Source organism: Myodes glareolus, chromosome 19 (genome assembly GCF_982192425.1).
Source record: "Myodes glareolus chromosome 19, mMyoGla1.1, whole genome shotgun sequence".
In the NCBI taxonomy this organism is placed as follows: Eukaryota; Metazoa; Chordata; class Mammalia; order Rodentia; family Cricetidae; genus Myodes; species Myodes glareolus.
In genome coordinates, this window is record NC_142044.1 from 64,715,379 (window position 1) to 64,738,896 (window position 23,518).

At 50.3% G+C, this 23,518-nt stretch overlaps 2 protein-coding genes across 5 annotated transcripts; one reads left to right on the forward strand and one right to left on the reverse strand.

The window, feature by feature from the left end:
* Positions 1–44: 44 nt before the first annotated feature.
* LOC125410181 (keratin, type II cuticular 87) lies at positions 45–7,135 on the reverse strand. Its single transcript, XM_087899316.1, has 9 exons — positions 6,726–7,135; positions 5,259–5,467; positions 4,858–4,918; positions 3,996–4,091; positions 3,392–3,556; positions 3,025–3,150; positions 2,213–2,433; positions 1,441–1,472; positions 45–1,006 (listed from the first exon to the last, which is right to left on the reverse strand). The coding sequence occupies exons 1-9, from the start codon at positions 7,086–7,088 to the stop codon at positions 813–815; spliced, it is 1,467 nt and encodes a 488-aa protein (XP_087755442.1). The 5' UTR covers positions 7,089–7,135; the 3' UTR covers positions 45–812.
* Positions 3,829–22,245, forward strand: LOC125410185 (keratin, type II microfibrillar, component 7C-like). Of its 4 annotated transcripts, none has more exons than XM_087899318.1 (7): positions 3,829–4,073; positions 12,815–12,928; positions 13,231–13,286; positions 18,060–18,185; positions 21,011–21,246; positions 21,497–21,528; positions 21,781–22,245. In XM_087899318.1, exons 2-7 carry the CDS (start codon positions 12,916–12,918, stop codon positions 21,963–21,965), a joined length of 648 nt encoding a protein of 215 aa, XP_087755444.1. In that variant the 5' UTR covers positions 3,829–4,073; positions 12,815–12,915; the 3' UTR covers positions 21,966–22,245. The 4 variants fall into 4 exon arrangements, with proteins under 4 accessions (XP_087755444.1, XP_087755446.1, XP_087755443.1 ...); XM_087899317.1 differs by lacking the exon at positions 3,829–4,073 and adding an exon at positions 12,485–12,643; XM_087899320.1 differs by lacking the exons at positions 3,829–4,073; positions 18,060–18,185 and adding an exon at positions 12,450–12,643.
* The last annotated feature ends 1,273 nt before the right edge of the window (positions 22,246–23,518 follow it).

Sequence of the window (23,518 nt, forward strand, 5' to 3'; positions counted from 1 at the left end):
AACCAGCAGGGAGTGGCGACGCTGGCACAAAACACCACACACCCTTGCACCGCAGCAGCCTTTATTGAAACACAGATGGGGCACTCCAGAAGGCAAGGCACCCACAGACAGAACCAGAAAATGGCCTCAGAGTCCCCGTCCCATCAGCCCTCCCGTGGGCAGTTCCCTTCTGCGCAGGCAGGGGAGGCCTGGAGCAAATATGGAGTCTTTGAAATGTATAAAGGTGCCCTGAATAGCAAGACCAGTTCAAAGCTCCCTAGCCAGGGGCTGTAGGTAGCAGGAATCCCTGGAAAACAGACTGTTTTCTGGGAGCAACCCAAGGAGTATGGATAGAGCATATTGCCCCAAGGAAGGCAGTCAGTCAGTCAGGGAGGTGACCAAACACAACCAAAGATAGGCAGGTGCTTGCTGCCTCTAGGGCCAGAAATGGGAGCTTCTTGGGCAGGGTTCCCTCTGGTGCTTTAGTTTTTGGAGGAATGGCTGAGTGGTTAGGACTGTGCCTTGACCCTTGAAGGCCAAGTTTTATTGTTTAGCCACCCTGGGTGGCAGGTAGTGTCCTAGAGGGCTTGGTGAATGATACAAATTAATTACAAGTGTTTGAAGACAGGTTGGAATTAAGCGGAAGGTTGGGAATATCTTCTAAAGTGAAGCCCAAGGAAAACCAAGAAACAGCTCCCTAAAAGGAGAAGGTGGAGGAGAGTGGTCCTGACTCTTTCCTCCCATAGGAACATCTAGATTATTCTGGAAGCAAGCACACATTTTTTTATACACACATCACTCCACTCTGGGGCAGACATTTGGAGGTCCTGACACTAAGCAAAGCGCACTGAGCGACTGCTCCCACAGCTGAAGTTGCAGGATCTTGGCTGGCAAGGAGTACAGGAGTCAGGGGCCATCACTGTGATGCTGCCCCCAGTGGCAGAGGGGCCAGAGGCAATCTGGCGCCCTGGGGTTGTGCCATATGTGAGGCCCCCAGATGTGACTCCACCACGGGAGCTGCTGACACCTGTGGGAAGAGGAACAGGGAAGAATAAGGGGCTTGCTGGGGTCACCCACCCACCACAGGTGCCTGAGGGCTTCACATGCACATGAGGTGCCTGTGTCCTCCTCAAGGGATCAGTGGCTAACATGACATGTCCTGTTCTTTCAACCTCATGGCACATCTGGACCCATTTCCCTGGACTGCAGTGTCTAGTGGCCACCAGTTAATGGGTGCTCAACTGTTTTTGAAGCTACCCCAGTCCTCCTTCTCTGGACTTGCAACCCTTACTTCCCCACCTTCCACCCCACTTCCTGCCCAGTAGTCCTTAGGGAGGAGCCTGGGGAAGAGGAAAGACTATGAATGTTGGGAAACATTGGAGGTTCGGTGGGGTAGGCCCATGCTGCAGCTTTACCCAACCCCAGAGTCATTTTTAGGGGGCCTTTCCAGCAGATACTTACAGACATTCACGGAGCCCACACCCTCGCACAGCCTGAGGAGAAAGAAAGCACCATTAGTTCTAAGCAGTGAGCTGGGTTCTTGAGATAGTTGCTTGGGGACAGACAAGGTCAGCTTTTGTTCTAGGTTGGAACTACCTCCTGAGAGGCAGGAAGGGCTCCCCAAATCTTGGAATGTTCATTTTCTGACTTTAAAGTGTCCCCATTCACGGAGACCAGCCCTCCTGGTTTAGAGCAGTAGTGAGTGGAATCGTGATTTCCACACACCACCTGCCATCAGTGCCTGAGCCTGCTGAATGCCAATAGATGCTCACAGTAAGCATGAGGCAGAGCTACGGGTATACAGGGCACAGCATCCTTATTGTACATGAGGCCGACTCCAGGGAAACTCCAAATGGGCTTCAGAAGTCCAGGACCTAGTGTTGGGTCCCAGCTCTGCAGCTTAGCAACTTTGTGGACTTGGGAAAGGATCTGAACATTGAGTCATTCCTTCTCTGTTTTTGGATAGGAAAAATGGTACTTACCTGACAGGATGGAGGATTATAAATGGGCACTTGATATAGAACATAGGATATGTGATAGGAAACCATTATTGTTGAAGCCTGGCCTGGAGTCGTGTGGTCAGAGCTATATGTCACACTTGTGCCCAAACCGTTAGCCAGGAGGCCCAGGGTCTCTGCCCCTTCCATGTAAGGACTGACAGGCCCTAGCCAGCTTGTTCTTACAGGACAATTTGGCCCTCAAATGAACCCCCACATGGTTCCTCTCAGCTCACCTGTGCTCCTCGCCCTCCAGCAGGCGCCTGTAGGTGGCGATCTCGATGTCCAGGCCCAGCTTGGAGTTCATCACCTCCTGGTACTCCTTGAGCAGGCAGGCCATGTCCTGCTTGGCCTTCTGTAGGGCAGCCTCCAGCTCAGCCAGCTTGCAGCGGGCATCAGTGAGGGCGGCCTCTCCCTGTTCTTCAGACTGGGTCACTGCGGTCTCCAGCTTGGTGTTCTGGGGTACAGGGAGGGTTGTTAAAGTTCCTTGTTCTATGTTCAAGGGCCAAATCCCAGCATTCACTGCTAAAAGTTCCTATTCTTAGTGCCATGTCTTCAATTCTAGACATTAGCCTACTGGTGCAGATTCTGGCTTTTTTTGAAAAAGTTAAGAGGCCTCACCATGCTAGACTTGCGCACCCTTGTTACCTGTTCCTATTGGGTCTGATCAGTTCTGCTCTTTGTTTTTCAGTTGGTTACACTAGCCTGTTGCACATAATCCCAGACTCTGTTTGCCTGAGTGTGTGACTCCTGACCTAGAACCTAGGCTGGATATTAAACTGTTTACCCTAAACCTGTGACTTGTGGGTACCAGGAATGGTTTCAGAATCTATTTCCCAGTACCTTACAAACCACTGGTATTCTCTCAGCCTCATTCTGACCTGGGGACCAGGAAAGTCCCTGCATCTCCACATGGGGCATCGTCCCCGTGCAATAGGAATGAAAGCATTTTTCAGGAAACTGCTGATATTAGTGTTGGCTTCTAACCCTGGTAGCTGACTCCACTCACTCCTCATGCTGGGCATGCGGTGGGGGTTGGGCTTTTTACCTGGCACTTGGCGTTCTCAATCTCGGCCGTCAGCCTCTGGATGATGCGGTTCAGCTCGTTGATCTCCTCTCTGGTACGGCGCAGAGTCTCCCCGTGCCGGATCACTGTGGCCTTCATCTCCTCACACTGAGAAGAATTGGACATGTCATGAAGTTCAGGGTGGGATGTCCACCCACTGAACATACTGTCAGTGAGGGTAAGGTTGTTGAGTGCTTAGCCCGTAGAGCAAGGCAGCAAGCCTCACCCTACTGTTGGCTCTTTTCTGTCCTTTAGGACGCAGAATGCTTAGACAAACGAGCCTTTTCTAGTGGACACCTCATATCCTTTCTATCACCACGTCTAAGGGACAAGTGTCCAGATCACTCACCTTGGTGCGGTACCAGGACTCGGCCTCTGCCCGGCTGCGGGTGGCAATGTCATCATACTGAGCCTTGATCTCAGCCACGATGCAGTCCATGTTCAGATCCCGGCTGTTGTCCATCTTGACGATGACAGAGGTGTCTGAGATGTGGGCGTGGAGGATTCGGATCTCCTGCGGGAGGAGGGGGAGGAAAGCTCTTTTTAGTTCACACCCCTACTCTTGGCTTCCTACCTTCTCCCAGTCTCTCTCCTCCCCTGCTTCTCCCATAGTCTCAGACTGGTGGCCACTGTCACGCCCTGGTGTCCCCTGGGACCATCCCTCAGTGCTCCCCACATCATGCCACAGGCAGGACGAAACAGAATTGATGTCTGTAACCTCAGCTTGGTGCTGTTGCCCAAGCCTGTGGTTTACTAGCTGTGGTCACCGTGGTTACAGTAGCCAGGGATGCTCAATGAGATGCAAGCTACAGTTCTTCACTTTGAGGTCTGTCTCAGCTCTCTACAGTATTCTGTCCCCTGACTCTGCTGAGAGGCTCAGAGACCAAAGTGGTCGCAAGTCCATCCCAAAGTGTTGCAGGCTCCTGCTGCCCCACGGCCCTGTGTCCCCTCACCTCCTCATACAGTCGCCGCAGGAAGTCGATCTCCTGTGTCAGAGCTTCTGCATTGGCTTCCAGGTCCGACTTACGGAGGTAGGCACAGTCCACGTCCTAAAGGGAAGACAAAGCAGGAGTTCACGGGGAGCTCAGAGTGCTTCTCTCCTCTCCAGTGATTAGGCTGAGCACCTCTCGGGAGGCCTGATGGTCATCCCAGGGCCCAGGGCCATGGAGTGAGCAATACCTTTTATGTCATTGGTGAGGAGTGGGAAGGGAAGGAGACCTGGGGATCCCAGGCACAGCCTGCTTCTTGCCACTGGAATGGGTCCTCTAAACCCACAGCTGGCTTTGCCACTAAAATGTGGGGTCTAGTGTGGAAGTGTAGAATGGGCCATTTCTGACTGGGCCCTGCAACTATGTTCTGGATCTTAGAGAAGAACCAGGCCGGTGACAGAACTGAGGGCCCAGGGCAGCCTAGCCTGACCCGCTGCATCTGGGCCTCAGGTTCTCACAGAAGTCCCCTCATCCAGGTGGTCAGGAGGTGAGTCCACAGGGTGGAGTCACGTTTAGGAAGCAAGCAACACTAGGCATCTTCATCATGTGTTTCCCACTGTGGCTGTCCAGGGAGCCCTAGCAACTGGGACTCTCTCCTTCACCACAACGTATCAAGTGCCCACTCCATTGACAGCCCCAGCCCCAAGGGGCATTAGAAGCCTAGACTAATGAGCATGAGATAACAGTGCCCCAGGTGAGGCTGGCATGGGGCGCTGAGGCCCAGGGCTATGCGGGGTTAGTCTTTGTGACTCGGAAGCACTAGCCTCCAGGGCCCAGCAAAGGTGCTACGTGTCAGTTTGGACTGAAGGATGACTGAGTCACTCACCTTCTTCAGGGCCACAAATTCATTCTCAGCAGTGGCCCTGAGTGCCACTTCTTCTTCATACCTGGGGACAGAGGGCACAAGGCACAGATTTGAGGAGGGGGAAAAAGAAAATAAAGGCCCAGATGGACATACCCCAGGACCTCACACTTTGGACAAAAGTCAGGTGGAGCAGGTAGAGTGCCTGAGAGTGTCCTCCCCCAGAGAGGCGTGGCAGAGTGCTAGAAGCTTCCAGCTGAGCTAGAGAGAGCTGATCAATGACACCAGCTCCCCTTCAGCTGACTGGCAGGATCTGGCAATGCCTTAGCTGGGGACCACACACTTTCCTGAAACAATCTTACTTCCTGTGCCCTGGGTTTCCCTTTAAGTGGAATCCTGTGCCAGCTCCCCATCCATGCCCTCACCTCTTCTTGTAGCCCTCCATGGCCTCCTGGGCGTGGTTGAGCTCAGCCGCCAGTCTCCCGCTGTCAGCCTCCACACACTCAGCCTCCCTCCTCAGGGTCTCGATGTAGCCCTCGAACAGCGGCTCCACGTTGCTCTCGCAGCACTTGCGGTTCTGGTAGAACTGCCACTTGGTCTCCAGCAGCTTGTTCTGCTGCTCCAGGAAGCGCACCTGCCATGGGAGAGGGAGGATGTCTGTGGCAGGGAACCAACCTGCCTTTGTCTCCTGATAAAACTCATTGAAGAGGTGTGCAATGGATGGGCAAGTGAATGTCTGTTCAGGTGGGCCCAGATGGGGAAACTGAGGCAGGGAGCTGTGCTGGGTAACTGAGAGACTGCAGGTAAGGCAGAGCGAATCAAGAAAGCTCCCCGGAGGAAAGAACACAGGGCAGTGGAGGGGGAAGGAAGGGAGACTTTCATTACGCTCTTCCTCAGGACAGGTTGTGGCCTAGGTGATGTTCTTGGTGACCAGGGAGCTTGGTGAACAACTGAGAATGGATGAGGTGGGTAGGGTGGCCTGGGCAGGGGGAGGGGTATTAGACAGGCAGGGGTGAATGTTCTGGGGCTCTTGTCACATAAGAGGCCTGCAGACCCAAGTGAACCTGAACTCACAGGTCTCTGGAGACCATGTGGATGATGTAGACTGGAAAAGATTTTAGAAAAAGATGTCACTGGTCATGAAGACAGAAGTGCCCATGTGGCCAAGACCCACTGTGCTGGCGGAGAAGAACAACAGCAAGCCAGATTAGCCCTGGACCTCTAGGTTTCTAGACCCTGAGCTGGAGCGGAGTTGCCTGTTGGCTGCAGGACTGGTCCACCTCTTACGGCCAGGTCTGGTCCCTGTGCACCTTCTACCATTGAGTACAGCTGAGGAGTCCTGGGCTGGAGCTTCCTGAAACGGTGTCTAGGGTCCTCCCTACTGTGTCTTAGCCGACAGGATCCTGTGACTGTCTTAGTTCTACTTTCCATTTCAAGATTGTGGCCAGCTCACACACTGCCACGGGTCAGAGGCTCTGAGGTGGAGCAAGGAGGACACTGTTCCATGTCACCCAGTGAGTCAGAGGAGGAAGTAGGCATTGGGCAAAGGCCACAGGTTCTTGGGCCCAGGATCCATACTGCTTGACTCTTACCACTTTTCCAGGGTGTAGCCTGACTGGACGGACCTGCGACAGTGAGCCTTGGGCCCTTTAATTCAGGGGCCCGTGGAACAGGACGATAGAGGACTGGGTCTAATCTGACTCACTGTGGTTGACAATGTTGTCACTGCCGTTTTCTCTTCTGGGTATAAAGGCATCAGTCTTCAATTGCCCTCTGTTCTTAGAGGCATGATTTATCTCCTCAGCTAAAGTTAACTAAGAGCTTCCATTCTGCCTGAGCTTCTAAAACCATTTAATTGGTTCTTAGGCTCCAGAAAGGGCCAGGACACCCACCTTGTCGATGAAGGCCGCAAACTTGCTGTTGAGGCACTTGATCTGTTCCTTCTCCTCATGCTTCACGCACTGAGCATTGGGGTCGATCTCCAGGTTGAGAGGTGTGAGCAGGCTCTCATTGACAGAGACGCTGGTGATGCAGGGGGGCGTGGGCCCGCAGACACCTCCAGAGCGGTATCCGAAGCTGCGTCCACAGGAGCCAGAGCGGAAGGTCCCGCAGACGCTGCGGCTGCCAAAGCCCCCTGAGAGTCCACGGTAGCAGGAGATCCCCCTGTAGGGAGCTGCGGAGATGCAGCAGCGGCCAGGCCTGGGGCCACAGGCTGAGGCGCAGCTGAAGGCTCCGAGACGGGAGAAGCAGGACATGGTGTGCAGGTGATACAGGGCCAATCTGGACCCCAAGGCCGGTGCTGTGCCTTATATCCTGCAGAAGGCAGCGCGCCCTCCGCCCCAGCGTTTACGAGCTTGCAGGTTGGAATCAAAGCAGCCGGGGCTGCCCGCCCCCATAAAACAGCGTTCTTCTCCCGCCCGCCTGGGCTTTATGGTGCCACGAAGCGCCTGGTCAGCTCCAGGGCCTGGTACTCTAGGCATCGGGTGGGACTCTCCTGCCCTGCTGCTGGGACTCAGTGTGTCACCTTGTCCATCCCAGGCTGGCTCACACCCCACCCCAGCTGGTCTCACCATGAAGACTAGGAAATCCTGGCTTTGGGTGTCTAGTGACCTTTGAGTTCAGTGTGTGTGGGGGGGGTAGGGGGAGCATGAGCGCATGTGTGATGAGGGACAAGGCCTTTGAAGTTATGGGCAAGTTCATGTCACGACTTTGGGCAGGTGAATAATCTTCCTGAGCCTTAGATGTCCCGTGGGGAGTAGGGATAAAGGGATAATAATTATAATGTCCACCCGAGAGCGGCTGGGAGGAACTAATGGGATAATGGACCCGAAAGCCTCCAGGGTGAGACTTAGCACTTACTAAGAGCTCCTGCAATGTTTGTTGTTTATCTATTTGTTCCACTATTATTAATTTGTTATTTCTCCTGTGTCCCCTTGGGTAGACACTTTCTCTTCTCCCTCTCACAGCCCAGCTCCTGCCTCCTCTTGCCTTTGTACCCTTCTCCACGCAGCTTGGAGAGGGAAACCAGTAATACTGTTGGGTTTACCAACATCCTGCCTAGCTCACCGTAGGGGGGTTTTCCTTGTTTTTGGAGACAGGGTTTCATGTAGTCCCAACTGGCCCCAAATCACTGTGTAGCTTAATCCTCCTGCCTCTACTTCCCAAATGCTGGCACAGCAGGTGCTGGCCACCATGCTCAGTTTTAACAGCTGATTTCTCCTGACTACGCAGGCTTTCTTCAGAGACTGTGCCCGTTCACCTGCTCAGGAAGATGAGCCCATAGTGGTATAGGACTCATGTGGAAGGTTCCGAGTCCAGGGCTGCTCAACGCTGTCTCTACAGGGCGTGTGCCTGAGTGCTGGGAGCAGGAGTGAGGCTGAGTTCTTGGAGGCAGGATTTGGGCTTCTCCTGACTCCCCTCAGTTCACTGATGGTCAAGGACACTGACTCTAGGCGGCCAGAACCATGACAAAGGAGGTTAATTATGTGTCCCATTATTAGCAGCGGAAACCGAGTGTGTACTCAGCAGCCAGCATTAAAGGGAAGCATGCATGTCACCCGCGCTTCCTTTGTTTTAAAGCCGTGCTATTATTGTGTATGCAGTAATTAAATCTGGGAACTCCAAGATCATCACGGGCAGCCCGGCATCTCATTTCTGAGGAGTGTCCCATTGTCACTGTTGCTGTCTTTTTACATTCTCCCTTGGGTTGGGTTGTTTTGGTCCAGCCTGGGATTGTTTCATATCAGTTTAGCCCAACCATGGTTGTGTGCATGAGATAGTCCCACAACTCCAGTGTCTTGGATGTAAGATTCTTTTTCTTTTTGGCGAGGTTTTATCTGTAGCTCAGGGTGGCTTTGAATACTCTATTCTCCTAAGATATGTGCTACCATATCTGATTCAAGATTGTATATATTCCTTTTTATCAGTTTGTTGGGGATAAAAACTAGGACCTTGTGCATGCTGATAACTTGATCCTCCAGTGAGCCCACATTTCAATTTTCTTTTGGGAACAATAGTGTTGAGGAGTCCTTCCTGGGGGCATTCCTCTGATGTATGAGTATTTAAATCAGATGTGTGATAGGCTTGCACAGTTCTGGCGTGGAGCCTTTCTGGGTCTTGAGGAGACCATTGGTGCTAGAGCAGTCAGCCAGCACAAACTGGAAGAGCTGTGGCTGAGCTGAGACTGCTAAGTATACAAGCCGAAAGGGGTAGCTTGACACAGAGGCCACTATGGTCCCCCCAAATCTTCATCCTAATTCTTATCCAGCCTTAGGAAAGCATGCTCCTAAGATTCCTCTATTTTTCTTAGAACTTGGGAAGGAAGCAGGCTGAATCATGAGAATGTCAGAGGCAACCCAGGACAGGCATCTCCGCCAGGGGGTAAGAGGTGACTGGTGCTGGGGAGGGGAAGGGCTTCCCCAGTCTCAACCCTGGAAACTGTCCTTGGCCTTTCAGCTGGCATTCGGGTGGGGTTGCTCTCTTGTCTTGGTCATCATGCCCACCAGGAGCCAGGCTCAGAGTGTGATGAGGAGGCTGAAGGGACGGGGTGGGCATTCACAGGGGTCTGACTGACCTTGGAACCCCAAGTCATATGAATTTTTCATTGGGTGAACCTCCCACATTGGGGCTTGGGGCCAGGTCAGGGCAAGTTCTTGGAGGAGAGGGCTCTTTGGTTGGAGCTAAAGAATATGTGGAGTTAGAAAGTACCAAGATTAGAGAGCAGAGCAGAGAGAGTACGTGGTGTGTGTGTGTGTGTGTGTGCGCGCGCGCGCGCGCGTGCACACATGCGTGCACGCGCACTACTTCTGGTAATTTCATTTTGAAATATCTTGAACATTGTCTTAGTTGGGGTTTTATTGCCGTGAAGAGGCACCATGACCACAACAACTCTTATATAAAGGAAAACATTTAATTGGGACTGACTTACAGTTTCAGAGGTTTAGTTCACTATCATCGTGGCAGGAAACATGGTGGCATGCAGACAGACATGGTGCTGGAGATGTAGCTAAGAGTTCTACATTTGGGTTTGCAGGCAGCAGGAAGTGACTGTAAGCCACAAGGCCTGGTTTGAACTTCCAATAAAAGACCTCAAAATCCACCCCAGTGACTCACTTCCTCCAACAAAGCCACATCTACTCCAACAAGGCTATGCCACCTAATAATACCACTCCCTATGGGCCTATGCAGCCATTTTTTAAATCACCACAAACATCAATGCTTCTACCTCTTCTTTCTCCATGGCATAGTTGTCGAGTATAGAATCAAACGATCGAATGCACCTCAGCTCCACCACTTCCCACCTGAGATAAATCACAGATTTCATCTGAGACTCAGTTTCCTTTGTTGCTGGCACTAACGTAATCAGACTTGTCCAGGACACCATGAGGATTAAGCGAGGGGTGTCTCTACCAGGCTTGTTCTTTTGGGTTATCAACTAGCTCCCCAATCATGACTCAGAGACTTATTACTCGTTTTGAATGCTCTGCCCAGCTTAGGCTCATTTCTGGTCAGCTCTTTTCATTCAAATTAACCTGTTTCTCTTTATCTACCTTTTGCCTCAGGGCTTTTTATTTCTCTTTCCTTCTGTATATCTTACTTTTACTGCTTCTTGTGTCTGACTGCCTGGTTTCTTACCCACTTCTCTCTTGTCTTTCTTCTCTCAAGTCTAGATTTCTTCTCCTATTTATTCTCTCTGTCTGCCAGCCCTGCCTATCCTTTCTTTGCCTAGCTATTGGCCATTCAGCCCTTTAGTAAACCAGACAGTTGCCTTAGGCAGGCAAGGTGAAAAAAATGCAATACATTTTTACATAATTAAACACAATTAATTAAAATAAATGTAGCATAAACAAAACTGGCACACCTTCACACAGCTAAAGTCCTAATGTCCCACCTCTTTACCTAGTTAAGATAATATTCCACAACAGGTGTCCACGCAGGGTCAGCACACAGCTGGTGGGCAGCTACGCTGTCAATCCACGGTAGCTGCTCTTCTTTCTCCTTCACCTGCTGGTCACTCTGGGTGCCCTGGTCATCAACAACAGCCACCACCATCAGCCTCACCTGTTCTTCCAGGTCTGGGGAGGCCTCAGTTTCCCCTTTCAGTTCAAGATCTGGTAGATGGACTCAGAGTTTGTGAGACAAGGCCTCCTGAAAGGAGCCCAAAGTAACAGAACCAATTCTAGAGTAGTCGTGGACTTTTGTGCACATTGAGTGAGAGGCATGTAGCGGGGTTAAGAAATCTTGACAGCACGTGGGAAGGATGGAGGCAGGTGGACTGGCTGTAGTCCTTAAAGACACAGGTATTTGGAACTCCCAAATCAGATGCTCATGCAGGGTCACCAAGCCCATGGGTCCTCAAGGAGAAAGAATAATTTGGCTGCGTGCTGGACCTCCATGTTCTGGTAGAGATTGACACATTCCCTCGGGCCATGCCAGGGTCCAAGTGTCCCAGATTACCTTGAGAACTTGACCCTTGGAGCTCTGCCTGGGGGGGAGGCGCCTGAGAGGTGCTTTATCTCAGAGTTTCCACAAAGTGAGATGGCGTATCATTTATTCTTGGCCGCGGCTCATCCTGTGGCCCAATTGAAAAGTCAAGGTTCTGAGTTTGGTTAATAATCCAAAGGATGCAGCCCAATGTGGCTTCCCCTGCTGCTGGGATAACTTCACAGAGTGCGGCACGCAAGGCCCTGGTGGACACACTCAGGCCCTCAACCCAGGAAGAAGCCTGCTAAGATGTCAGAACTACCAGAGCGCAGGATAGCCAAAGCAACATCTCGATGGGGTAAACTCCAGGGGAGGGGAAATGGCCGACATTCTCCAGGCCTGTAAGTGACAAAGTGATCACCGCACGTAGGAAGGCAGAGGACCCCTGAGTCTGGAGTTATAAACAGGCGGCAATGATGGCGTTCTTCCTCCTCTGACTCCATCCTTTCCGGCCTAGAGCCACCGGTGACCATAGGTGGCTGGTTCGGGACTCCGACAGCGGCGTCCGGGTACGTCTTCAGTTGCATTTCCTCTGCACCCCATTTCAGCATCTCTTGCCACATGTGGCCTCTAGGGGGGCTTTGGTCTGGGCTCCTCTGGACATAGCTTTAGAGACTTCTCGCAGCTCTTCCTCACCATCCTGTCTGCTGGCAGTCTTCATTAGCAAGTCCTGGAGCTCTGTGGGTGTAGCTTCTAGGCTGACCATTTACAAGGCTCTAGGTTCAGTCTCCAGTTATGCAAAAGTAAGGGGCAGGGCTATTGTCTTGCCCTGTATCCTTTTCAAATCTTCAGTCCATGGGAGAACTCCCAGTCTGATGGAGGGGTGGCCAGACATTCGGGGACAGAGAGGTGGGACTAGAACAGGAGTTCTTAAGAATGTGTGGTTTTTGTTGTTGTTTCCTGAGACAGGGTCTCTTTATGTAGCTGTAGCTGTGCTGGAACTTGATATGTACATCAGGCTGGCTTTGAACGCAGAGTTCCCGCCTTCTGAGTGCTGGGTTTGAGGTTGCGTGCCACCACACTCAGGAGAGCGGTGACTTTTTTAGTGGACAATCTCTATAAAGGAGCAGAAGTGAGCAAGTCGGGGAGTCTTTATTTTCTCTTTGCTCTTGACTGTGACCTTCCCAGAAATAACGGGTATGATTTGATACTGCAGCCAAGCAAACCATTCTCTCGCCACAGCTGCGAAGTCACAGAAATGAGCCAGGACGCCCCGTCCTCTATCCGTCCATTCACGCATCCTGCACGCCTCTTCTGAGCACTGACTGTAGCCTGATTATGCTGATTTCCCGAGCACAGAGATGAAAGACCCCATTCCTGCCACATGGTACATGCTATACCCCTTTTTCTAGATCTAAGCTCAGGAAAGCTACATTTTCACTGGTAGGGACTGAATTAAGGACTTGGAACATGCTAGGCAAGCATTCTACCAATGAGCTATCCTAAACCTAGGAAACTTATTTATTATGTTAAAACAACAAGATTGAAATCTTTACAGGTTTTCCACGACACAGGACAACAACAGGATATCCAAGAGGAGTCCCATTGAGAACCCATTATCAGTGGCATAGCAAAAGCCAGAGGCCTCAAGCCAGACCCATGACTCTTGCAAGTAAAGACAAACAGACTAAGGGGGTAAACTGTGTGATTCAGTGGTCCACACTACAGCTTCTATGACAAGATTTTCCTTCTGTCTTTGTTTTGTTTTTTCTTTCAAATTTGTTGTTGATTTGGCGGTGGGGAGGCTGCAAGGGCAGAGGGCAGATCAAAGGGATGAGGAGATCAGAGGGATCAGAATGCATGATATGAAATCCACAGAGAAATGACAAAAGTAAAAATATGAATAATAGCTGGACATTAAAAGGCTCTCGGCACCGCCTGATTCCCCTTGCTCGCATCTCTCTCCTTCTGCAGGGATGGAGTTGACATCTGCGAGGACCACGAGTGAGACTAAGCTGGTCGTAATCAAGGTGAGTGGTTGGATCAGCAGACCCCATCCATGAATGGACAATTTAACCCCATAGACCTAAAGGGTAGGGGTTCTTTGGATCTTCCTTTACCGAGGCCCAGAGAAGTCACAGAAATGAACCTCAGGATGCCAAGGTGATGAATTTAGCAGACTTCAAGGAAACTGACGCAGACATGTTCAAAGCGCTCGTTTGATCTCATTGAGTACAAGAAGTTAATTTAAAATAGGACAAAATAAAGTGTAAAATTTTAGCTGAAATAAAAAGCTCAAAAAAATGGTTCCCAAACAATAGACTGTATATGTCAAAGATGGGCACATTAGGAGCCCGCAGGCTGGGAGAGATAGCTTAGCAGTTATCAGCGCTCCCTGCTCTTTCAGAGACCAGTGCACCATTCGCAGCCCCCACAACACACAACATTCCTTAACTCCAGCTCCAGGGAGTATGGCACTCTCTTCTGGCCTCTGCAGACATCTGACACGTGTGGCACACTCGAGTGTGGACACACATACATGCACATACACACTAAAGTAAAACTTAAAAACCAAGTCCTAGAGAAATTGGGTTTCCATGATCAGAGCAAATAGCAATTCTTCCCTTATGGAAAATGGAGGAAGCTGAGTGTGTCACTTACAGGAGGCTCTGATAATGGACATAAGCCCATGGGCAATCTTTCCTGATCTGTGTCCAGTTTATGTGGGCCTCTACATTGCTCTGCCTACACATCTAACCCAGTGCCTGCCCTCCCTGTTTTTTTTTTTTTTTTTTGGAATATATTGGCTGGAGGCAACTCTTGATTTTTCCAATGGAATATGCAAATTAAATGTACCACTCCAAAAGGGCACAGCCGTGAGCAGGGATGGTGCCATGAGGGCAGTCCCATTCTTTGGTCTTGTAAGACAGTAAGGGTCAGGTGTGTGTGGGTTAGTGAAAGAGCTAGGAGGCAATTAGTATACATCGTGGAATAAGGCGTATACAACATTTTATGGTTAAATGGCTTAAAGTAATGAGAGAAGTAGGTCATCCAGTCTTCCCGGAGAAAGATGTACCTTAGTTCTTACCTAAGAGGTTTGGGTCGCTGAAGTGTAGTATTCTGTTTTTTAATGTCCTGGAAGCTACCTTTGTCTGTGTTGCTCATATAATAGTAGAGGCAGTGATTTTGGAGTCAGATTGTAAAAATGTTCTAACCCAATGAATAGAGAAAAAAATACCAAAGGAAAAATAGCAGCACCTCAGGGGTCTGAAGGCCAGTAAATAACTGACCATCCTTGTAATAGGCTGCCTAGAAGGAAAGGAAGGTGAGGCAGGAGAAAATATATAATATCCAATGTTTGAGAAAAACTCCACTCTCAAGAGCCTCAAGATCTTCAAACACAATACAAAGACCTAGAAAATGTTTTCTGTGTCCCTGAAGTTATCAAGGGTCAGCTCCAGTGAGCTGGAGTTATCAGGGGTCAGCTCCAGTGAGCTGGAGTTATCAGGGGTCAGCTGCAGTGAGCTGGAGTTATCAGGGGTCAGCTCCAGTGAGCTGGAGTTATCAGGGGTCAGCTCCAGTGAGCTGGAGTTATCAGGGGTCAGCTCCAGTGAGCTGTAGTTATCAGGGGTCAGCTCCAGTGAGCTGCAGTTATCAGGGGTCAGCTCCAGTGAGCTGCAGTTATCAGGGGTCAGCTCCAGTGAGCTGCAGTTATCAGGGGTCAGCTCCAGTGAGCCGGCCTCGAACACTCATCTTCAGTAAGCCCATTAAACAAGTAATGTGAAAGCAGGGAAGGGATTTGTTTCATGTGATCATACTAGAAAGAAGGGCAACAAGGCACAGAAGATAATAAAAAAATATTAAATTACATTAAGACTAAGTGCTTTTATTTATCAAAATAAGCCATAGAGTGTTCCAGACTATTTAATCACACTGTGGATCCCAAGATTGCATTATTGACTACAAAAACTTGTTTCTAGTTGTGTGTGGCTCAGTCCTAGAACATACCTCTAATATAAGAGCTTTCTGCTTAAATATTGTAAACAGGATTAAATAAAACCAGCCATAGGTCAAGAGGCAGAGCAAGCAACCAGTTGACAGGAAAAATAAAACCATAGAGAGCAAGAGGGAGTCAGGAGGATGGATAGAGAGACACACAGGAAGTAGAAGGGAGGATCATTCAGTTTGAGGAGTTTTGAGTAGGAGAATGTTCTGGGACATTGGTGGAGGAGGAAGGTCAGTCAGCTGCTTTCTCTGCCTCTCTGAGCTAGCAGGTTTTCACCCCAGCATCTGGCTCTTGATTCTTTATTGGTAAAATGAAACAATTGAGATTTAGTTAAAAACGAGAGAGAACAACGAAGCTATAAACTTGAAGATAGTGTTTGTTGTCCTTGTGAAAAGTGGCACTTCCCGGAACATAAAGAACACTCACAATCCCATCAGAAAAACAAACAGCCTAGAAGGAGAGCAAGCTGGAGACACACCCTTCGCCAGAGTTCAAAGTCGGACCCAAACCAGGATCTATTATTGTGATGGTTAATTTTGTCATCAACTTGGTGGGATTTCAAATAGGAAACAAACCTCTGAGCACATCTGGAAGGGAGTTTCTATATTAAGTTGACTGAGTTGGGAGTACACACTCTAAATATGGGCAGCACCATTCTATGGACTGAGGTTTTGGGTTAAATAGAAAGGAGAAAGTGAACCTGGCATGGGTGTGTATGACTCTGCTTCCCGACTGCAGATCGGTGAGCATCAGTTTCAGGCTCCTGCTGCTGGGCTTCCCTGCCATGATGGACTGCACCACCAAACTGTGAGCCAGAATTAACCCTTCCTGTCCCAGGAACAAGTAAAGTAACTAATACAATTACTTTTTTTTTAACTGTTAAAAGTTAATACACAAGTGCTGGAGAAAAGGCTCAGCAGTTTAGAGCACTGACTGCTCTTCCAGAGGACCTGGGTTCAATTCCCAGCACCCATGTGGCAGCTCATAACTGTCTGTAACTGTTTCAGGGGACCTGTCACCCATGACAAAACATCAATGCCCATAAGATAAAATAAAAAGGTGGTACATATTGAAGAGGATATCTTTTATACATTACCAATGAATGAATTCAAACAAATTTAGAAAATAGAAAATAATTTTCTATCCTCTTGCCAAGCTGGATATCTGCCTAGCCTTGCAACTCTACTCCTGGCTGTATGCACGTGCACCGTGAAGCATGCGCCACCATCTTAAATATTTTTTAGAATTATTTGTGTGTATGAGTGTTTTACCTGCATGTTTATCTGTGCATGACCCCTGTGCCTGGTGCCCACAGCAATGAGAAGAGGATGTCAGATCCCCTGGAACTGGAGTTCTGATGGTGGTGAGCCACAATCTGGATGCTGGGAACAGAATCTGGGCCTTCTGCAAGGGCAGCAAATCCCTTTAATGACCAAGTCATGTCTCCAGCCCCATGTGCGCACCATTTTTATAAGAAAAAGCTAGAATTACTCTAAGTATGAGATAGTCACAGTGAACTAAATCCTATAGGAGGAAGCCTCCCCTCCAGCCTTCTCCTTCCACCCTTGCCTCTGAAAACTCCAATCAGAACTTGGCAACTGTAACCAGGTGAGGTCACAGAGCTCCCAGAGGGGGAGAGAGTCCTCAGAGATGAGGGTTTTGTGAGCTCTTCAGGTTGAAGCTAGGCTTTGGTGCTCGAAAGGCGTGGAGGAGTCACAGTTCCTTGACCATGGTGAGACTTGCCTACAGGCTTGTTAGTCGCGTGGATTGAGGGTCCTGGACTCCACTAGGAGTCTAAGGGCTGTCAACTGCAGCCGTCAGCTGTAGCCCACTTACCCTGGGCACATGCAACAGGGTCAATGGGTACAAGAGACATTTATGGAGGTGATGTTTTACCACCAGGCTCTGTCTGTTCCTGTGTTCTGCCTGTGAAATTTGTACTGTGCTGATGTGAGCAGTTTCTTGTCAGGGTGGAGGCTTGGGTCATCCCTCCTTCAGAGTGTAGAGTGTAGAGTGTAGAGTGTAGAGTCACCTAAAACGTAGTCTGAGCAGCTGGGGAGGTATCTCTGTCCATGAAGGCTGTGCCTGTTGTACAAGTATGAGGACCCAAATTTGATCCCTAGAACCCAAGTCTTAATCTGGGTTTGATGGTATGTTCTTGTAATCCTAAAGTTGGGAAGGCAGAGGTGGGGGGATCCCTGGGACTCTCTGACCAGCCAGCCTAGCCTAATTGTCAAGCCCTGAACTCCAGTAAGAGACCCTGTCTCAAAAACAAACAAACAAACAAACAACCCAAAGTAAAACACACAGCCAAGGCCTACGGTTGTCCTACAGAATAACACTCAGATCTGATCTCTGCCCTCCATACACACTTTCACACACACACACACACACACACACACACACACACACACACACGAACACCCCACAAAAAGATTTAAAAATTTAAAGTGTTTTTTGAAATTAAGAGTTACCATTGGGTTTTCCTAATGATGGGCATATGTACTAAGTTTCAGAGCTTGATTCCACAGAGCTTAACTTGCCCTGTTCTTGGGATGAACTCCGGGTTGCCCAGCCCCTAAAGCCCCTTGACAGATCCCTAGAGTCGACACCAGGCTCTCTCTGCTGCCTCCCAGTCTGGCCCATGGAACTCACTAAATTCTCCCAATAACACGGATGGAGAACTGGGTGCTCAGAGAAGAGGCTGGTGGGGACAAGAGATGTCTGGTGGGCACGGGGGTTCCTTTCTCCTTGTCTTCGCCGCTCCCCTGACCTGTGCTCTGCTGCCCCATCCCAGTGTGAGGAGGTGAAAAGCACTGGACAAAACTGTGTGCAGGGCCCTCAGCACAGCAAGGAGGCCCTGAACAGACTCAACCAAGCCATTCAGCAGTTGAAGAAGGAAGTGGGGAGTGCACAGAGCCAGGTGAGAGCGAGTTGTGGGAGGTGCCATCGCCACGACACTTTCTCTAGGTCCCTCATCCTCTGGAAGAGGTGAGAGTGTATGTGTGTATGCTGTGTGTGTGAGTGTGTGTGAGAATGTATGTGTGTGTGAGTGGATGGGAGAGTGTATGTGTGTGGTATGTGTGAGTGTATTGTGTGAGAGTGTATGTGTGTGTGTGCTTGTGTTAGTGTGTGATATGTGTGAATATGTGTGTGTGAGTGTATGTGTGTGCGTGCTTGTGTTAGTGTGTGATGTGTGTGAATATGTGTGTGTGTGAGTGTTAGTGTGTATGTGTGTGTGAGTGTGTGGGAGAGTGTATGTGTGTGTGTGGTATGTGAGAGTATGTGTGACAGTGTATGTGTGGTATGTGAGAGTGTGTGTGTGAGTGTATGTGTGGTATGTGAGAGTGTGTGTGGGAGAATGTATGTGTGTGAGAGTGTGTGTGAGAGAGTGTATGTGTGTGTGAGTGTGTGGGAGAATGTATGTGTGTGAGAGTGTGTGGGAGAGTGTATGTGTGTGGTATGTGAGAGTGTGTGTGAGTGTATGTGTGGTATGTGAGAGTGTGTGTGGGAGAGTGTATGTGTGTGTGTTTGTGTGAATATGTATATGTGTATGAGAGTGTATGTGTGTGTATGTTTGAGTGTGTGTGTGCCTGTGTGCAATGTGTGTGTCTTAGCACATAGGATGGTGGCTGCATGTGCCACTCATGCTTCCCTTTGCCTGGGCTGTTTTATATAGAAAGATAATTAACCAAGAAATTACATATCAACGCATATCGCTTGGCCTTCCCTTTGTTTGGTTTTTGTTTTACCTTGTAATAATTCTGAGCTATGTTCAGAAATGACAAGATTCACCAGAAACTCAGTTGTCCAGTTTATTCTTAAACATGTGACAGTCAAGGTGGGTGTTGTAGCACACATTTGTGACTCCTGTGCTCAGAGGACCTCAAGCTCCAGGCCTCCTAGGGCTGTAGGGTGAGTTCACGAGGATCTGAGCTACAAGGCTTATTAGCTTGGGTTCTGGTTCATCAGCAGAAAGTTTGCCTAGCCTGCCAAAGGCCTTGGTTCTCAAGTCCCTCGCTGAAAAATCAATGATAAAATGGAGCCCTAATCCTTGTGCTTGGGAGGCTGAAACAGAAGAATTTCCAGATGAGGGTAGTCTGGGCTGCACAATGAAGTCCAGGCAAGTCTAGACTAAACAGAGTGAGACACTGTCCTAAGGCAAACAAGCAAACCCACAAAAACGACACAACACAGAGAAGCAAAAGCCCCCCTCCCCGTCCAAAACCAAAGGAAACACGCAGAACTGGCAGTAGCAACCTGGTGGGAAGATCTGACTCCTCACAGGGCCCAGCAGCTTCCTGTGTGCCGCCCCCAGCTCTGCCACTCCTGACCCCGCGCCTGTCCTGCAGCAGAGGAAGGACTCTGACTCCACACTTCTTGAAGAAGGAATGTGTCACTGGAGAAAAGACCGAAAGCATGTGGAAGTCCTGCCTTAGCAGGAGTGGGAGAGACCAAGTCTGTCGGAGAACAGGATTCTGTGTGTTGGCCTTCCTCTTCGTCAGGCAGACCCTGGAGGTGTTTGAGGCCCCGGTGTTCCGGGAGAGGATGCTCACGGACACCTTTCTTCTCCCAGCCTCTTGCCCTCCAGCCTCCTCTTTCTACCCATGAAGTCCTCTCTATTGATCTACCTGGCTCATCCTGTGCCCCTGTCCAGGGCTTTCTGTTCAGGGTCTGGTTTTACTTTTGGCAGATCCAAGTGTCTTAGGCTTGAGGTGTATTCTTGGTGTAGGGTCCTTTGTCCAGAAACTGGTGGCTTTGAGGCAAATGACCTGGTTGTGGTTCTAGTGGTGACAGAAAGGGTGGGAAGGCCCACAGTGGTTGAGTCTCCCACTAGCCAAGCTGCCCCGATTACCCAGGCAGCAGGCACCCTCACCAAGCATGTGTTATAAATACTGTTTCTAGAGATGTGCACTCTGGCTCCTATGGGAAAGGAGATTTTCTGTTCTGATTTGGGTGGTATTGGGGGAAGAGCCCAGAGTTATTCCCATAGTGGTGAGCACTTTGCTACTGAGCTGCTCCCAGATATCTATCCCTTTCAGTGTGAAGTCTCCCTGAGTTTCCCTGAGCTGGTCTTGCACTCTCTGGGGTCTAGGAAGGCCTTGAACTTTTGATCCTCCTGCCTCAGCCTCTTGAATAGCTGGGATTACAAAGCCTCCAGATTCTGCTCATTCCTTAGGAAACACTAAACCAGTTTTTCTGTTTATTTATTTTGGTTTTTTTGACACAGGGTTTCTCTGTGTAGCTTTGGTGCCTGTCCTAGAACTCGCTCTGTAGACCAGGCTGGCCTTGAGTTCACAGAGATCTGCCTGCCTTTGCTTCCTGAGCGCTGGAATTAAAAGTGTGCACCACCACCACCACCCGGCTCAGTTTCTTTGATAAAGAGTATTTGACATTATCTTTAATCTTAACTCACGTGAGTAGCACCATCATTGAGACACAGAATCCTTAGCCATCCCAATTGGTGACCCCCAGTGTCATCTTGAGTGCAGGGAGTGGACAGGTGTTTTTCTTTCCTTTCTTTCTTTCTTTCTTTCTTTCTTTCTTTCTTTCTTTCTTTCTTTCTTTCTTTCTTTTTATCTCATGGTTTAGACATACTGAGACAAACACACGAATTTCAGAGCAAGCCTCACTTCTTCCCGACCACAGATCCTCTTCACACCCACATTGACCTCAGGGCTTTGAGTAACGGCTGGCCTTCTGAGGCCGGAGGAGGAAATGAGGCTGAGAGTATCTTTCTTTCTCTAGTCTTTGCTCCATGCCCAGCCCTGTGAACTAGAGAAAGCCAAAGACGTGGAGGCTGGGCAGCATGTGGTCTCAAGCAGCGCCAATGGCAAACTGGCCTGGCTGGAGGCCGCCCTGCAGCGGGCCAAGCAGGACATGGCACGGCAGCTCCGTGAGTACCAGGAGCTCATGATCGTCAAGCTGGGCCTGGACTTTGAGATCGCCACCTACCGTAGGCTGCTGGAGGGCCAGCAGCAGAGGTGAGGGATCAGGAGGTGAGGGGATGGGTGTCATTCTTCCCACACCTGAATAGCTTCCTGAATGAAAAGGCCCTAGTACTGGTGCAGGCGGAGTCAGTGTCAGACAGGAGATAGTGTAGGTACCAAGACCAGACCCAAGGAGCTTGCAGGGTAAAGGCTTATCTGGTCTGGGGGTGTGGGAGTCAGAGGTGTCTGTCTTGGGAACCTGGCAGGCAGACTGAGTTAGCTGTGGCTTCTTTTTGTCACACAGGCTTGATCTGGGACTTGGGGCAGAGAGCTCAGGTAAGGTACTTGGGTAAGATGTAAGCTCTTCTGGCCACCCCCCACCCCAATTCCCTCGGTCCCCTGAGAAGGCAGCAGGGATTTATCTGTCTGTCTGTGCAGATCACAGTTGTGGAGGGGGGTGTTTCTTCTCAGGGGGTGATTCCCTGTGTGTTTGGGAGTCTAGAAGTCTGTGGGCCTCCCTGGCAGGGGTTGGGCAGGAGGGCTTTCCTGAGTCCTTTGGTCTCACCTCTCACGTGACTCTCCATGAAGCTCCAGGCAGCGATGTTACCCGAGGTCCGGGCCTGACCTCAGTCTCTGCACCACCTCGGGCACCAGGAGTCTGTTCCCGTGGCCTGGATGTGAGCGCCCCCGACGGTGTTTGCACTCTCTGCAGCTCGGTGGGCTGTGTTGGGGGCTTTGGCTGCCAGGGCTCCTGTGGCTCCCATGAATGTTGAACCCGTCCCTCTCACTTCCCTCCGGAGAAGACAAGGAGGAACTCGTGCTTCTGCCTGAAGACTTGGCCCTCCCGTCTCAGATTCCCCGCCCACAAAGCGGGCCCTCGCGTTCACTCTCTTTTGTGCCTCACCTGGAACTAGACAGGACGCTGGACTGGAGTCATTCTGTACTCAACACCTGTGTCTTACCTGAACTTTGGACCCTGCCCCTCTGACTTGCCCCATCCCCTTTCTCCTAGGCTCCCCCCCCTTTAATAAAACTTTCTGCGGTGGCTAAGCAGCTAGCCTCTCTGAACCTGACTTTCTGGCTACCTCACAGCCGAGTTCTAGCTCGGCTCCAACCAATACTGTAAAAGGATATGGCTTGTTCAGGAGGCAGAGGCAAGCGGATCTCTGTGAGTTTGAGCCCAGTCTGGTCTACAAGAGCAAGTTTCAGGACAGACTCCAAAGTTACAGAGAAACCCTGTCTCGGGGGGAAAAAAAACACCGCTGTGTGGGTACAAAGTGACTGACATTTTGGATGACTTTACTGTATGACTTGGGACTTTATGAAGGGGCAGATGAAAGGAGGGTGGAGAAGGTGAGGCAGGGCAAATCCCACAGACTGTGCTGGGGTCCACAGTCAACTGTCCCGGCATCCACTCCTTCACTCTGTCAACCTCGTGTTGGAGTTGAGAGTGTTAACGCCAGACTTGTACATGCTAGGGGCATGCTCCACTGCTGCGCTACATTCCAGCACCCCTCCCCGCTTTTTGGAGACAGGGTCTCCCTACGCAACTCAGACTGGTATGGAACTTCCTGTGGCCCAGGCCTGACCTCAAAATTCTCCTGCCTCAACGTCCCTAGTGCTGGGGTTACAAGTATGCACCACAACACCCAGCTCCCCCTGGAATGGTGGTACAAGGTCCTTATGGGGGACTTGCGGAGAGTAAGACACTCTTACCTTGCTCTCCGGATGCAGGACACTGACACACAGATAGGAATAAAGAAGGATGGCATGGGAAAGAAAGGCCACCTCTGCTGCCTGGTACCCACTAAAGGCCAGGCTCAGGTTGAGGCTGGGCCAAGATAGTCAAAACCGGGTGGCCCAGACCTGGGTTCTAACCTATAGGATGTGATGGTAGTGGGCCAGGAGCACATAGAGGCACGGGGAAGCATCCTCGCCTCTGCTTCCAGCCCTGAGGGATACGCTGGTCTGTGTTTTCACAAGGGGCAGAGATAGGACGATTCTCTGGAGGTGAGGTGCTGGAGCAAGGCTGGCTTTACAGGCCTGGAGAGCAGTGTGTGCTCAGAGTGTTCACATTCTTTAACCTTGCGAAAAGGATTACATCATCAGTGTGCCTTGGGAACAATAGTCCCTGCTCTCCGTCTCTGGGTGGGGCGCAGGTGCGTCATTAGCCAGAGGCCCAGCATCGCCTTTTAAGGCGCATAAGTGCCGGAGTGTCTGCTGCTTCCTTGCTTCAGCACCTGAGGAGCAGGTATCCAAAAGGCTCCTTTCCTGGGTAAACACAGCAGTCTCATGGAAAAGGAATGGATGGAAACTTGGCTTGCTG

Coding starts and splice junctions, on each gene's coding strand:
- LOC125410181 (XM_087899316.1), bottom strand. CDS start 7,088: ATGTCCTGCTTCTCCCGTCTCGGAGCCTTCAGCTGCGCCTCAGCCTGT. Junction 5,468..6,725: donor TTGCGGCCTTCATCGACAAG/GTGGGTGTCCTG, acceptor CTCCCATGGCAG/GTGCGCTTCCTGGAGCAGCA. Junction 4,919..5,258: donor ATGGAGGGCTACAAGAAGAG/GTGAGGGCATGG, acceptor CTCTGTCCCCAG/GTATGAAGAAGAAGTGGCAC.
- LOC125410185 (XM_087899318.1), top strand. Junction 18,186..21,010: donor TGGGGAGTGCACAGAGCCAG/GTGAGAGCGAGT, acceptor TTCTTTCTCTAG/TCTTTGCTCCATGCCCAGCC. Junction 21,529..21,780: donor ACTTGGGGCAGAGAGCTCAG/GTAAGGTACTTG, acceptor CTCTCCATGAAG/CTCCAGGCAGCGATGTTACC.